Source organism: Trichosurus vulpecula, chromosome 1 (assembly GCF_011100635.1).
Source record: "Trichosurus vulpecula isolate mTriVul1 chromosome 1, mTriVul1.pri, whole genome shotgun sequence".
Lineage (NCBI taxonomy): Eukaryota > Metazoa > Chordata > Mammalia > Diprotodontia > Phalangeridae > Trichosurus > Trichosurus vulpecula.
The window spans coordinates 448,231,258-448,247,812 of record NC_050573.1 but is presented as its reverse complement, the minus strand read 5'-3'; the positions used below and the strand labels follow the sequence as shown (position 1 = coordinate 448,247,812).

The 16,555-nt window shown below is 39.3% G+C and overlaps 1 protein-coding gene across 1 annotated transcript in view; it reads left to right on the top strand.

Annotated features, from left to right (window-relative positions):
- ACOT12 (acyl-CoA thioesterase 12) overlaps window positions 1-16,555 on the top strand; it is a 75,246-nt gene that overhangs the window by 15,725 nt on the left and 42,966 nt on the right. Inside the window, exons 3-5 of the mRNA XM_036764717.1 lie at window positions 398-458; window positions 4,799-4,900; window positions 8,800-8,935. Of these exons, the coding sequence (XP_036620612.1) occupies window positions 398-458; window positions 4,799-4,900; window positions 8,800-8,935 (299 nt within the window). The remainder of the gene's footprint in view (window positions 1-397; window positions 459-4,798; window positions 4,901-8,799; window positions 8,936-16,555) is intronic.

Here is a 16,555-nt window from a genome sequence, read left to right as displayed (position 1 = left end):
CATTGGTCCTCTTCAAGAATGAAAAACAAACACAATAGCACAAACCAGCCTCAAGTAAGTCAACCAGCAAATAGTCAAAACATAATAGATGTTTCTGAGCCAATTTTATACTCAGTAGCTCTCCACACACAGCCTTCCTCCTGAGGCTAAGGTGGTATTTTGAGCAGATGGCTTAGGGTGGTTGGGGTTGGGGGGAAGGGTGTGTTATGGTGGAATGAGAGCTTTTTTTTCTTTTTGCTCTTGACCTTAATTTATCATGCATGGACATTGTCACCAGGATCTCACCATTCAAGATGGAACTGCTTTGTAGCCCACACACTCTTTGCTGAATGTATATAAACTTCAGATCTGGCATTAACCAGGCCTAGACAACTGAAATTTGACTCTTTCTCGCTAGGGTTGGACAGATCATCAACATCAAGGCTAAAGTCATCAGAGCATTCAAGACCAGCATGGAGGTAAGAAGTTCTTTTATCTGATCCAAGACAATTCCAAAGGACTTATGATGGAAAATGCTATCCACATCTGGAGAAAGAACTGATGGAGTCTGAATGCAGATCGAAGCATGCTATTTTCACTCTTTGTTTTTTCCTGTTTTCCCCTTTTTGTTCTGTTTCTTCTTGCACAACATGACTAATGTAGAAATATATTTAACATAATTGCACATATATATATATATACATATATATATATATATAACCTATATCAGATTGCTTGCCATCTTGGGGAGGGGGGAAAAGAATTACAATCTTATAAAAATTGAAACTTGTCTTTCAAAGGTAATTGGGGAAATCAAATACTATTTACATTTTTAAAAGTTCTGTTGTCTCACTCTTCACAGGTCCTTTTCTTATTCATCTTACCACAGTGAAGAGGAACAGTTAATGGGATCATGTCTTTACTATAATATCTGATACTAATGCTTAGAAAACCCAGAAGATAAACCTGCACTGATGGGCAATCTCATGGATACTAATGAGCCAGATCATCTCCATTTTATGTTGAAATCATCTGTCTTTCATACACAGAAAAGTAAAGGAAATATATGCACAGAGGGTAGAGGGACTCCCCCTTCTTTCCTGGGTTTCCTACAAAGCAGGAGGGCCTTATTCTCTGTCTTCCCTAGTTTTACTTGAGCCTGCTCTCCCTTCCCTTTCTCACTTTCCTTATGCAGACCAGAAGCCTTCAATCTCTGAAAAGCAAAGCAACTATACAAAGGGTATTTCTGTGACCTTAGGGGTCACAGTTTTACTGGACATTGCAACTGTAACATTCTATTGAACATTCAAAGCTTCTGATGGCTCTTTTTAAAATAGCCCTAGTTGAACGATGATTTTTCTTTGTTTTTGTTGGTACCTGTCATTTCTTTGGTGTAGGGAACTACCTCCACTAATAAAGATAGATTGGCAACGGTTCTGCAATTTATGGTCTTAGGGAATTGCTTGGGACTTTGAGAAGTTACTTAAGTCATACAACTAGTATATGTCAGGAGTATGACTTGAATCCCCATCTTTCTAACTCCAAGATCAGTTCTCTATCTACCACAGGGCAATGCCTCTCTGTCCTGGGCATGCTGATATAGCCCCATTATTTATGATATTTTGGGCAGCATTTGGTGCCTCATTCAGCCTTTGGGCCCATAAGCCTTGTAGGAACCAGTTGAGAAATAGCTAGATGGAGGTCGTAGTGACTTTGCATTGATCTAGCCATGCCCTCTCACCCAGTTTCCATTGTTACAATCAATCTATATTTGTGTGCCAATTGACCATGGAATAAAACTAAGCTAGTTAGCCATTTGAGAGGAAAGTCAGGAAAGTAAGGATCTTGACCTATTTCCCAATACCCCTAGGGTTTTGTTTTTAAATTTAACTGATGAGTTTTTTTGAGACACCCAGACAGGAACAGCCCTGGTCCTACTATTGATCAGCATGAGAGCTTTTCTGACAGTTTGATTTCCTCTCCTTAGACATCCTGGTAGTCCCCTGTTCCTCACAAAATTGGTACTGGACTTGGTGCAGACTCATGGATCGGCTTTAGTTCCCTGTCACTCAGCACTCCTGAGCTCAAGAGATCCACTAGCTTCAACACCATTCCCCCAGTAACAGAGATTACAGACTTGTGCCTTTATGTCCTGCCTGTTTTTAGATAAATCCTTGTTAATCTTATTTTCTTCTCATTTCATGTAGTTGTTGATAGCTCTGAAATGGCTAACTAGCTTAGTTTTATTCCAAGGTCAATTGACATGCAAACATGAAAACTGGGTGAGAGGGCATAGCTAGATCGATGCAAATCCACCATGACCTCCATCTAGCTGTTTCTCAACTGTTTCCTACAAGACTTATGGACCCAAAGGCTGAATGAAGCACCAGAGGCTGCCCAAAATAACACAAATAATGGGGCTATATCAGCATGCCCAGGACAGAGAGGCACTGCCCGATAGTAGATAGAGAACTGATCTTGGAGTTAGGAAGGTGGAGATTCAAGTCATACTCCTGACATGTACTAGGTTTATGATTTATGTAACTTCTCAAAGTCCTAAGCAATTCTCTAAGACCATAAAAAAGAAGATTTCACCCTTTGTAAACACTTCCAGACCCTCCCTCTACTGCCATTACTCTACAACTTCTCTTCCATTTATATCACTTTGATTTAGATCCTTGTTTCTGTGATCCAGGGCTTCTTGAAGTTCTTCCACTTTTGACCCATTTTTGAGTTTTGGCAGAGCTGGTTGGCGTTGCATGGCCTGAGGTCATGTGCAGTGCAAAGTACACATACTGTGTGTTCAGAACCAAGGCTGCAGTGAAGTTATGTGATTCAGTATGGGCAAGTGCTGCCAGAAACACCTCAGATTCGTTAGGCATTTGATTTTTAATTGATTTTTGCTCATTGTGCATTCAGAAACTTTTTACTGTTGCCAAATTTTTTGCCCCCCCATATGGGGTCTAGAGCCACAGTTGAAGAAGGGCTGTGTAATCCAGCAGCCAGATCACTCTCCTTTCTTTCTCAAGGAAACAAGTATTTATAAGTACTTAATATGGGTAGTCACTGTGCTAAACACTTTATAAATATAATCTCGTTTGATTCTAATAACAACCCTGGAGATAGGTACTATTATTATCTGCATTTTTATAGTTGAGGACTCTGAAGTAGATGCAAGTGACTTGCTCAGAGTCACACAGCTAGTAAGTGTCTGAAGTCACATTTGAACTCTGGTCTTTGGTACCAGAGTTATATATTTTTATATGCTTTATATAAAATATATATATATATTTATCGTTTTATATTTTAATCCCTACCCTAAAACTTGGGAACTTCAATATATATTTTACATCTCCTTGAGTCAGATTGGCTTCACAATTCAACAAACTTATCAACCACCATGACCTACATCTTCTATCTAGCTTATCTATTGATGTGTAGGGATCACTCTGAGGTCTCACTATCTTGCATGATTGTGCCACCTTCATGGTTTTGGACTAGCAAATTCTCTTCTCTTATCATGATTTCCTACCCTTCTGTTTTTCCCTCTTCATTACTTCTCCCAAACCTGTTTTTTGTTCTTCATGTGTCATCAAGTCACCCATCCCTCCCTGTTCTCTTAGTCCTTCACTTCTGGTCTCACTTTCCTTTTTTTACAATCTCAAACAAATAATCAGCTAGTTTGACTATATCCTGTTCTCTTCCTCTTAGAATTCTTATCTTCCTCTAAGGCTCAGCTCAGGTACTAATCCTCAAAGTTTTTATATCTATATGGGTAAGAATAGTTTAATTTTTCTTTCTTTGTGTCTCCAGTGCCAAGCACAGTGTCTTATATGTTGTAGGTACTTACGATTTGTGGGGTATTTTAAAAAGAGCTATGAAAAGTTTTGAATACTCAATAGAACACTGTGGTTGCAATGTCCAGTAAAACTAAACCCCCTAAGGTCACAGAAATACCCTTTGAGTAGTTGCTTTGCTTTTCAGAAATTCAAGGGCTTCTGGTCTGCATAAGGAAAGCAAGAAAGGGAAGGGAGAGAAGGCTCAAGTTAAACTAAAGGAGACAGAGAATGAGGCCCTCCTGCTTTGCAAGAAGCCCAGGAAAGAAGGGGGAGTCCCCCGACTCTCTGTGCATATATTTCTTTTACCTCTTGGTATATGAAAGACAGATGATTTCAACATAACATAGATTTCTGGTTGATTGGGGGTTCTGGTTAGTTGAATTTTGGTTAATCAAAGGTTTTAAAGTATAATTAATATTAATGACTTGAAAGGGAGATTAGATTGCTGATTGGTTTTGTATATGATGATGATGACACAAAAATGAATGTCCATCATTTGTAGCTAATGAAAATGTTCATTCACTGAACAATTAGCCCAGTTCTCCCACAATTTTGCAGACATGTAAAGTTGGGCATCCAGGGTTGCAAAGAGGGCTGTTCTTATTAACCAGTACCAGACATTTCATGTTTCTGCCCTCACCTTTGTCCAGTTTATGCCAGAGGGGTTAAGTTTCTACATCCTTCAGACCCAGAAAGAATTAATCCCTTTGTGTCATGGCTCCCTGGGAAATGTCTTACCCTTCTGCTTCCAGTGCCTTACAAGCTAAAACAAGACAAGCAGCTTACCGGTGATTTAGAGAAATAACTTTGCGTATTTGTCAGAGTGAACTGTGGTTTAGGACATTTTAGAAAATGAAGCTAAGAAGAATAGCTGGTTTGTTTTTTTGAATGCTTCAGTCTAATACTGAATACAGTCGGTGCTTAATAAATGTTTATTGATTGATTGATAAGCACTAAAGTTCTCTTTCTTTTCATTTTAGATTGGCATTAAAGTCATAGTACAAGATAGAGTTACAAGAATTCAGAAACTTATCACTGTGGCGTTTTCTACATTTGTAGCTAAACCAGTCGGAGAAGAAAAGGTAAATTATCTCACTCCAGAAAAATCTAGTATATAACTCAAAGATATATTCGCAAACGGAATTGGCATTATCAGTCTATCAACATTCCTACTAAGACATGTATCTTCATTATTTGTCAATTTTTCTTGGAAGTTATTCTAGAATGGTTCTTAGCCAGTAGCATCTTTTTAGCCAGACAACAAAATAGCACTCGGCAGTTTGTTGAAGAGACAGAAAAAAAGCCTTGTATTTTAAGAATCTGAAGGTCATACTAGGCTTTCAAAAATATTGCTTACTGGTTTGGTCATTTCTTGTGGCTCTATAACTCAAAACTGACTCTTTTTTAAAAAGTAAGAGCAATTTAGTAAGCAGTTTCATGTTATGGTCCAATCATTTTTGATACCTTAAGGGAAAAATAAACTGTTCAAGTTGCTGAGTTACTGAAGTTTAAAAATAAGCTCCTAGGCATGTGCGGTAAATATTCTCATAAAAGAAGCACATGGGCCTAATGTGCCTTCACAGCAGGAGAGCTGGGCCTCTGGCACCATACTGCTCAGGAGGGAGCCTTCTCTTTCGGCTGCTGTGGATACAAATTTCTACTTCCTTGGCTTCCCATTTTTATGGTCAGGTGGGATATAGCCATACAGTAAAGCCACTTAAATGTTGCCTTTTAAAAATGTTAATTTTTTTCTATTTCATATTTAAACCTTACCCTGTAAAGTTCCCCTTTTTCCTACCTCTCTTTGAAGCTCCCTGGTGCTTTTTCTTCAGTCTTATCCTGGGGGCCCTAATGATTTCTACCTTTCTTCTTTGAAACCTGTCTTCTGCCTTTTTCTCTGTCCGTCTCTTTAAATATGGAAATGGAAAAAGGCACTATCTTTATGGTACTGGCTAGTGACTACAGCAGGGCCTTACTCATATTATTTTCTTTTCTGATGCATTTCCAAAAACAGGGCAGGCAAATGTCAATCATAGCAGGGCACCATTCAGAGTATTCAGGGCTAGCAAAAGAGCCTGGCCTTTGAATTCAGAGTACACGGGCCCAAATCCAGCTTTGGTACTTACTACCTTTGTGACTTTGGGCAAACCATGTGATCAGCTTCCTCAACTGTAAAATGGAGATAATTATATCTGTAGTACCTACCTCAGGGGGTTGTGATAAATAGCAAATGAAGTTATGTATGTGTACATACACACACACATACACACATATAAAATTTGTGTGTATGTGTGTGTGTGTGTGTGTGTGTGTAGCATTCAGCAAACCTTAAAATGCCATAAAAATACCAGCTATTAGGAGAGAGAGGGGAAGGGAACAAGGATTTATTCAGTGCCTACTATGTGCAAGGCACTGTGCCTAAGCATTTTATAAATATTAATTCATATTTGCCAGGTAGCATCAAAAGCATTTATTAAGCACCTACTATATGCTAAGTGCAGTGCTGAACACTGGAAATACAAAGAAAGGCAAAAACACAGTCTCTTCCCTCAGTCTGCATAATCTGCCCTCAAAAAGAATTTATAGTCTAATGAGGAGACATGTCAATAACTAGGGACGTTTTAGGTATATACAAGTTGATGGAATTGTCCAGATGCCCTAGTGGCATCTGATTTAGCTTGCCAGCTCATTTATATTCAACAGGATTCACTTGAGAATGAAACCATCGGGTTTTTGACTGAGTTTTGTTTTATGTTTAAATCCTGAGTATATTAGAGAACATCTCTAGATTTCAAGTCCCCTTTGCTCAGGAACTACATGGCAGGAAGTGTGGTGGGGACAGGGGTTGGAGCACGGTACCACCCTCCTTCTGAAAGGAAGAAGTAGCATCCCGACGTCTGTATCCCAGCATCCAAAGATGAGCAACCCCACCCCCCATCAACCTCTTCCCCTCACTTCCCCTCCCTCCCTAAAATTCCGCAGAATGGGAATATGTTATGTTGGAATGCTTAAATCCCCTCCAGACTGAACCCCTCAAATTGCTTTCGAAAGCCTTCTCTTCGAAGCCTGGTGACTTGGGGTGTTGCCATAATTCTTTGGTTCAGCTAGCTCCTTATCTTAAAGCACTTAGATAGAGCCTAACTTTATTTACCCCTTGGCATAATTCCCTTTCATTCATACAGCTCTGAGAAAGTAAGTGAAAGATCAGCGTCCTGGTTTGATCTTAGAGGCCTTCATGACCCAGAGCAGCTACCGTTTTGTGTCCAAGGTGATAGTAGTTGTGTTTGGGGATGAAACTGGCAATGATTAACTAGGCCCAGCTCCATCAGGGAGGCCTTCAAGCTGGGGAGCATAGCACTATAGCTCCATACCCATCAAATGGCCAGATGTCATTTAACATTACTTTACCTTTTTTAAAATTGCCAACAAGCCTTTATTAAGTGCCTGCTATGTGCTAGGCAGTATACAACACAGTCATTATTTTTGTTTGCCTATTAAAAAATAGGAATGTTTTGACCATGACAGTTCTACTCTGGATGCATTTATTTTATGCCATCCAAACATGATGTACCCCATTAGGAAGCCTCAGCACCCCACTGTTGCATTTATATGTTAATTCATAGCTCAGCACCTACTTCTAAGACATTCTAATTCCCAGAAAACTTCTTAAAAAATCAGAATAGTAATTATATTATGAAAACTATTTCTGGCAGTAAAAAAAAGAAAAGCTCTCAATTTAAATGCCTTATGCTAATAACAGTTTATTTAGTGTTTTCAAATTATGTACATCGACATAGATGAAGAAACTAGAGATGAGATTCTGTTCTTTTGCATATAGTATTCTTCATGGCCAGAATGGCTCCCCATTGCACCTCTTAGGATCCCTGGCTCCCTTCAAAAATCAGCTCAGGTACCATATTTTACAGGAGATTCCTCCCCTAGAGTTCTTTGTATTTATTTATCCATTTACATGTTATTTCCCCAAAGTAAAATGTAAGCTGCTTCAAGGAAGGAGACATTTTCATTTTTATCTCTGTAGCTCACATTTACATGGCACTTGAGGTTTGAAAAATGCATACATTGTGTCGTTTGATCCTAATGACAACCCTAAGGGGGATGTTGCCAATATTGTTGTTATGTTATTATAACCTCCATTTTACAGAAGAATAAACTGAGAATGAGTCAAGTCAAATGACTTGCCCAGAGCCACACTGGTAGATAAGCGTCTTAGGCAGGATTTGAACTCCTATGTTCCTGACTCCAAATCCAGCACTTTATTCCTAGTCCTTAGCATAGTGCCCAGCATGTAGTCTAATAAAATGCATATTGAGTTTAATTTGAAAATCTTTCCATAACAAAATTTTGTCAGGAGTTTGTTATGTGGAGGTTCACTTCAGCAGTTTTCATAGATTGAATTTCAGAAGACAAAAAAAAATGACTCATAAAGCACCATATAAATGTGAACTATTAAGACAGAAATGAAAAGAATGCCTTCCCTCATGGAGTATATGTTCTACTGGGGGGGGGCGGGGAGTAGACACAGGAAAATAAATGCAAAATACATTTTTGGGGGAGGAGGAAACTGGCATGAGCACCTAGAGGGATCAGAACAGGTCTCTTATAGAAGGCAGCAGCCCTTGAGCTGAGTCTCCAAGAGAAGCAGGGAGGCTAAGAGGCAGAGTTGAGGAGAGAGAGCATGGGGGACAGCCTATGCAAAAGAATGAAGGTGAGAGATGGAAGGTCTTTCCCTTCCCTTTCCTTTCCCTTTCCCTTCCCTTTCCCTCCTTTCATGTAAAAATCAACACAGATTTAAGCAAGTTCGAAAACAGAAAAAACTATTTTTAGCCTAAGGTAATTCAATTGGCATCTTCTCCTCATACCAGAGAAACTCATTTTGAAAAGTGCTCTGCATATTATTTGAAATCATGCAAGGCTAAGCCATTTAGCAAAATGACCGAGGCCGCCCATTTTGGTTTTGTAGGTTTGTTTAAAGCCGGTCACCATCCTGACGGAACAAGATCAAGTGGAACATGATCTGGCTTCAGAGAGAAGGAAAGTCAGACTCCAGCAGGGGGACACATACCAAAGCTTGATGAGGGACAGCAGCAAGTTTGACGGTCAGTAAGGCTCGTTATAGACACCCTGACAGAATGGGTACAAAACGAAGAGGGTTATGTTTCAGGAGCTGTAACAGCAAGCACCCTGGCACACCCAGGATGGCCTGTTAGCACAGGTTCTTTGATCTGCTTTTCTAAAGGAAATGCAACCTAAAGGGGTCAACAATCTTGCTTTCATTACAGATAAATAGAAAATACAAGCAGGGAAATTAGCACAGAGACCAACAGACAGGGCTCCAACTGTCTGAACAAAGTAGTACAACCACCTACATATACCACCAGATGGGGGAGCACCAACATCTGAGTAGTGGGGGCGGGGGGAGGCTCTTAACAAATGGCTACTCAGAGTCTTGTCCAGGGAATCAAAAGGTCCTTCTCATGAGCAAGCCCCCAAAGCAAAATACCAGCCTCAGAATATATATATACACTTTTGGCTAATAGGCTCAGAGCCAGAAGACATCACAGTCCTCCTGACTCAGTGCTTAATACCAAAAAGTATGAAAGCCTTCCCACAAGTAAGCCTCCTTGTAAGCTATCTTTTCCTTAGCAAGTTCCTCCCCTAGTGAACTCTACGTGACTCAGGATGTATCTCACAGCTGTGAGCTGGGCCAGAGCTCAAAGCAGCAAGACATTCATGATTGAAATACCTGTGTACCTTTAGACCTGGGAATATGGCCCCAGTTCCAGGAAAAATGGGGACATATGTGGTCACATAGGCCTATTAAGGGACGGAGAAGATCTTCCTATTTCATTAAGATTACAGGAGCCCATGCATTTCACTCCATATTGTAATTCAACACTCCTAGTGCAGCCTGAACCAGATTTAAATGTAATTGAGAAATGCTTAACAAAATAAATAAAAATACAACAAAATATAGATAATATTACATTTTAAAACTAGGTCAACATGTGGCCCACAGGGATCCTTATGTACAGATTAGTAGTCTCTTTTTTTATTTGAGTTTGACACCTCTGGTCTAGAGCAGGGCTTCTTAAACTTTTTCCACTTTGGCCTCCTTTTGGTTTTGGCAGCGTTCATTGGTGTTGTGTGGCCTGAGGTCATGCGCTGTTCAAAGTGCACATACCTCATGTTCAGAACCAAGGCTGCAGTGAAGCTGTGAGATGTAACATGGGCAAGCACTGCCAGAAACACCTCAGATTCATCAGGTGTTTGATTTTTAATTAATTTTCGGTCATTGCACTTTCAGAAACCTTTTACTGTTGCCAAATATATGGGGTTTCAACCCACAGTTTAAGAAGCTCTGGTCTAGAGCATCCTTGCTAGCTGTAGATAGAGCTGGATTTTCCATTTAAGTGATGCTCATTTGCCCATCTGGTTGGGATCTCTATCAAATCCAGGCCCAGTCCACATGGCTCATAAAGATGGTACCATCTTAAGCATGTTTTGGGTGCGGTGTGCCCATTAATTTTCTTTTTTTGGTTTTACAATTCTAATCTCCTATTGTACCTATGTTAAGCCCCAGCTTCCTGACTAAGGATCTTCTAGAACTTACTTTTCATTTCATTTGCAGACCTGGAATCACTGACAATGTCTAGAGTCAATAAAGGATCATACTTTTTCTGCCCCCTCAGCTTACTCTATCCAGCTCCAGGTGTTCTTATGTTCCAGAAGGAAACTAGGCAATGTTTCTGAGGATTTTTTGGTTTCCGTCCAGTCGTTTCAGTCATGTCCAACCATTTGGGGTTCTCTTGACAAAGATACTAGAGTGGTTTGCCATTTCCTTCTCCAGCTTCCGGGGATTGTGAAGTCCTTGCCTAAAAATTGGAGTCATTAAGAATACCAGTGGTGCACTCCAGAGTATCACTGCCGAAAGCAGAAGAAAAGGATTCCAAAAGAGAAGGGCTAAGTTGGGAAGTCAGTGAGCCTCTAGATTTGGAGAGAATAGATTTTCAAGTGTTCCAAGAAAGGATACGTAGGATTCTATGGTCTAAAATTCTTTAGGGGAAGTTGGCTGATTAATCTCTCAAAAACAACAGAAAATATGAAAACAATTGAGGAAAAGAAAGGAGCAGCTGCCTAAAGAGACTGATGTAGATTGCTAGAGAGCTGATTTAAAAAACCATAGAGTTTGGAAGCAAGGGCAGGAGACTATGGATCAATATAAAAGTCGTATAAGAATAGTGTCAGGATATTCAAACTCAAAATGAGCTGAGGCTGGTAATGGAGAACAAATGCTAAGCGAAAGCACAACCAAAAGGCTTTTTCAGACCAAAGACAGGCTAGGACCACTCTTCCAGGCAGATGCGGTAAAGACAACAAACACCAGAAGCCATACTACTCTGCTCTTTATGTTGCTTTTGTTTTTCTCAAGGAAGGAGAATGATCTTTGGATTGGGGAAGATACAATGAAAATAGGTTATAGGAAGTTGAAACAAAAGATACCAATTGGTAAGAGAGTACTTAGGTGTACCTAAACCAGATTGCAACATGCCAAAAGAACTAGTGAATGTCATTACTAATCAGTTATCAGTGAGGTTTGTAAAGTTATAGAGAATGGGAAAGGCTTCCCAGTACAGGAGGTGGGAAAATGTCTTGTTTTTCAAAATATGCAGGGTGTATACAAATGATGATAAGCCAATGAACTTGACTTTGATCCCCAACAAAATTCTAGGTTTTATTATTGAAGAGATTGTTTTTGAACATTCAGAGGGAGATATAGTGATCGCTGAGAACGAGTATGACTTCTTCAAGAAAAATTATGCTAGACTAGATGCATTTCCTTTTTTTACAGGGTTACCATCAGGAGACTTGGCAGGAGAATGTAGACAAGGCACACCTGGCTTTCAGAAAAGCATTATATAAAGCATAAAGTCCTTCATTACATTGTTGTGAATGAAATGGAGAGGCACAGACTAAATGAAAGTATGGTTAGACAGGTTCAGAACTGTTTGAATGACCAGACACAAAGATTAGTGACCATTTTGTTTTGGTTTATTTTTCCCAAAGAGAAGTCAGTTTTAGGGCAGCTAGATGGTGCAGTGGACAGAGCACTGGCCCTGGAATCAGGAAGACCTGAATGAGAATCTGGCTTTAGACACATACTAGCTATGTAACCCTGGGCAAGTTACTTAACCCTGTTTGCCTCAGTTTCCTCATCTGTAAAATGAGCTGGAGAAGGAAATGGCAAACTGCTTCAGTATCTCTTCCAAGAAAACCCCAAATGGGGTCACAAAGAGTCGGACATAACTTAAATCACTGAACAACAACAAAAGTCAGTGTTAACTTGGAGGGACGTATGTAGTAAACTGTCCTTGAGCTCTTCAATGTTTGTATTAATGGCTTAGACTCTACCAAAGGCAAGGTGGAATGTCTTAGCAAATGTGCAGAAGGCATAAAATTGAGAAGGACAACAGTCAGCGTTCAACCAAGCTAGATTATGGGCCAGTTCTAATAAAATTACATTTAATTGGGATAAATATTAAGTCTTGTTCTTGGGCTCAAAATATTAACTGCATAATACAAGATGGAGGAAATGTGTCTAAACAGATGACAGAAAATGATTTGGGAGTTTTAGCAGACTGGAAGTTCAATATTTATCAACAGTATAACATGCTAACCAAGAAGGCCGATACGATCTTAGGTTGTATTAAGAGAGACATAGAGACCCCAAGGAGGAAGCTCATAGTACTCCAGTCAAACCATATCTAGAGGATTGTGCTCAGTTCTAAAAGTCAAATCTGGGCAAATATATTGAAAAATTTGAGCAAGTCCCAAGGAAAGTGACCAGAATGGCAAAAAGACTGGTGACCTCATCTCTACCTTGTGGCTTCCCTGGCTTTCTTCAAGCCCAAGCTCAATTCCCAGGAAGCCATTCCCAATCCCCCTAAATTTTAATGCCTTTCCTCTGTTGATTATTTCCATTTTATCCTGTACAAAGCTTATTTGTACATAGTTGTTTGCATTTGGACTGTGAGCTTCTCCAAAGCAGGGGTGGTTTTACCTTTTTTTTTTTTGTAGCCCTCGTGCTTAGCACAGTGCCTGACAAATAGGCACTTAGTAACATTTATTGACTGACTGAGTGACCTTGCCATATGAAGATCTGTTGAAGAGAACACTCAGGAGTAACATGATTTTTGTCTTCAGATAAGGGGTAGAGGTGTGATTAGGTCAGTTCTGCTTGGCTTTGTAAGATCAAACTAAGAGCAGTTCTTCCCAGAGGCAGATTTCAGCACAAAGTAAGGAAACATTTTCTAATAATTAGCATAGTTCAAAAACTGAATAGGCAGTGCTGACTATAACCTTAGACAAAGGATCCATTCATTAACCCCTTCACCACCATGAAGCCAGCTTGCCCCCAATACAGTCCAATACAGTTCCTCACACTGTTGGATCATTTTGAAAAAAAAATAGTATTTTATTTTTCCCAATTACATGTCAAGACAATTTTTTGCACTCATTGTTACAAAATTTTGAGTTTCAAATTTTTCTCCCTCCCTCCTTCCCTCCCCTCCATCTTCCTAAAATGGTAGGCAATTTGATATAGGTTATACATGTGCTATCATGTAAAACATATTTCCATATTAGTCACAGTTGTGAAAGAAGAAACAAATCAAAAGAAAAAAAAATGAAAAAGAATAAAGTAGGTGGAAAAAGTATGCTTCTATCTGCATTCACAGTTCATCAATTCTTTATCTGGATGTGGATAACATTTTCCTTTACGAGTACTTTGTACTTGTCTTGGGTCATTGTGTTACTGAGAAGAGCTGAGTCGTTCATAGTCAATCATCACACAATATTGCTGATACTGTGTACAGTGTTTTCCTAATTCAGCTCATTTCACTTTGCACCAGTTTGTACAAGTCTTTCCAGGTTTTTCTGAAATCTGCCTGTTCATCATTTCTTGTTGCGCAGTAGTATTCCATCACATTCATATACCACAGCTTGTTTAGCCATTCCCCAACTGATGGGCATCCCCTTAATTTCCAATATTTTGCCACCAAGAAAAGAGCTGCTATAAATATTTTTACACATGTAAGGCTGGGTCAAAGGGTAGGCACAGTTTGGTTGCCCTTTGGGCATGGTTTCAAACTGCTCTCCAGAATGATTGGATCAATTCACAGCTCTACCAATAGTGCACTAATGACCCAATTTCCCTACATCCTCTCCAACATTTATGATTTTCCCTTTTTTGTCATATTAGCCAATCTGATAGGTACAAGGTGGTACCTCAGAGTTGTTTTAATTTGCATTTCTCTAATCAAGAGTGATTTAGAGCACTTCTTCATATGCCTATAGATAGCTTTGATTTCTTCATCTGAAAACTGCTTGTTCATATCCTTTGAGCATTTATCAATTGGGGGATGGCTTGTATTCTCATAATTTTGACTCAGTTCTTCATATATTTGAGAAGTGAGGCCTTTATCAGAGACACTTGCTGTAAAGATTGTTCCCCAGCTTTCTGCTTTCCTTCTAATCTTGGTTGCATTGGTTTTGTTTGTGCAAAAGCTTTTTAATTTAATATAATCAAAATTATCTATTTTACATTTTGTAATGCTCTCTCTCTTGTTTGTTCATGAGTTTTTCCCTTCTCCATTGTTGAATCTTTTTTAAAAATGCTAAAACACATACTTAGACTCGCCATGGCAGAAAGATAACTTGCTATGAACTATCCCTTTGGTGTGTGTAACAGCTCACCAAAGATAGAAGAATGGTGATTGTTTCAAAGTGCTGTCAATCCTTCCAGGAAAATGCAACTCCTAAAATTGTCATTGACAGTATATGCAATGATTAGGCTCTGCCACCCTTCCTTACTGCATACCAATGTCTAGAAAGCAAACTGAACTTTGAAAGGAAGAAGCATAAATTGGCCCACAGGAAGAAGCATAAACTGGGTGCTATAATGGAGCCCACAGTTGGCTAGAAATGTGAAAGAGGCTCGTGAGTCTTTTTGAGTAATATATAGTCACAATAGGCTTAGAGTTAGAAGGGGCCTATCAATTCCTACCCCCTCATTTTGCAATGAGGAAACTAAAGCCCAGAGGGATTAAATGGTTTTCCCAAAATCTTATAGCTAGTAAGAGGCAAAGACTCCAAATTCAGTGTTTATTTCACTACAACATGTAGTTGTTATCCTATCAATCCAAATTTGCCTTGAGATGCCAAGGTAAGTCCTTCTGAAGCCATTATGTATCTGGGCTCCCAGCTTATAACCATTGACTGGGTCACAACAAAGATCAACTGTGTTTTCTGGGTGGGATGTTTATATCATCCTGGGTTCAGACCATCTTCATTTATTTATGGAAGTAGCTCCCCACCCCAGTGAGGACCATCAACAGTACACAGTATTGCTAAAGGAAATGCCCATAAATACCTCACACCAATGAAGTATTTAATTGGTCTTAGAGTAATTAGTGGGTAATCTTGTTGTCAGTCTCACTAATTCTTTCCTGAGAGATTGACCGGACATATCAGACATCCTTGTCTCTCCCCTGCTCAAGAGCAAGACAATTTAGGTAAGATTTTTATAGAGAAGGGTTGGCTTTTTTCAGGAATTATGGAAATAATGCAAGTCATCAGCAGAGGACTCTGAACAGCAGTTTTTACAACTGGTACTGAGAGGATGAGAAACATTTCAGATTAACAAGTAAACAGAATCAAATTATAATCATTCAGATGTTAATAGCCACAGCAGTATAGATAAAGGTTATTAACATATTTTAGTTTCTGTCTAGTAGGACACTGGTTGTCAGGGTTACGTGTCATAAACTTTATTAGAATGACATTTTTTCAAACTATGTGTATATAATGTTAATTTTGTTCTGCCTGTATGTGCAAAAAGGGAAGTAATGTGGTATCATAGATAGAAAGAGGACCTCTGAGTCCTGTTAACGTTAGGTTCAAGGCCTATGTCTGACACATTCTGGCTATGAGACCCCAAGTATCAGCATGCTAGGCAACACTAAGGCAATGAGTTGCAAAGTAGGTGCATATCTGTACTGTTAGATGGAGTTTCCTGATAGGGAGCAAATTATGCCAAAATCCTCTTGATCAAAAAAAATCATTCTTTGAATTCCATTGATTATATTTCAAAGTCACCGCACATGCCAGTGATTCTAGTGGAGCTTACCTAAGAGAGAACAGGCTAATTATTTAAAAGTAATAATCAGTTCTTATGCTGTAATAGGTGAGAAGGAATATAGATTTCTCAAGAAGTAACAGAACATCAGCCATCTGAGAAAACTGGGTCAACTCTGAGCCCATCAAGCACTTCAAAGTACAGTGGGAATAAATTTTTTTAAACTAGCTTGAAAAAAAATTAAGGCATTTACTAATGTCAGGGCAATTTGCATACATTAGTAAAGCATTTGCAAATGTACTTACTATTTTTAAACGTAGTGCTTAAGGGGAATTTCTATTACTGAATATTTTTTTGAGAAAATACCAAGTTCTTTCTGCTTCAGCCAAAATATCATACTTAGAAGGTGGAACATCATCTTTTGAAAAGATGTTTTGTGTCCCAAATGCAGCTTGTTAGAGTAGCAGGAAAGCTGAATAAGAACCACAAGCCCCAGAAAGACAAGAGAATCAGGTCACTCCAGACATGGAACACTTTGGGGTGGGGGTGGGGGCCATTGCCCTGGTGACCCCTTTGCCTTTTT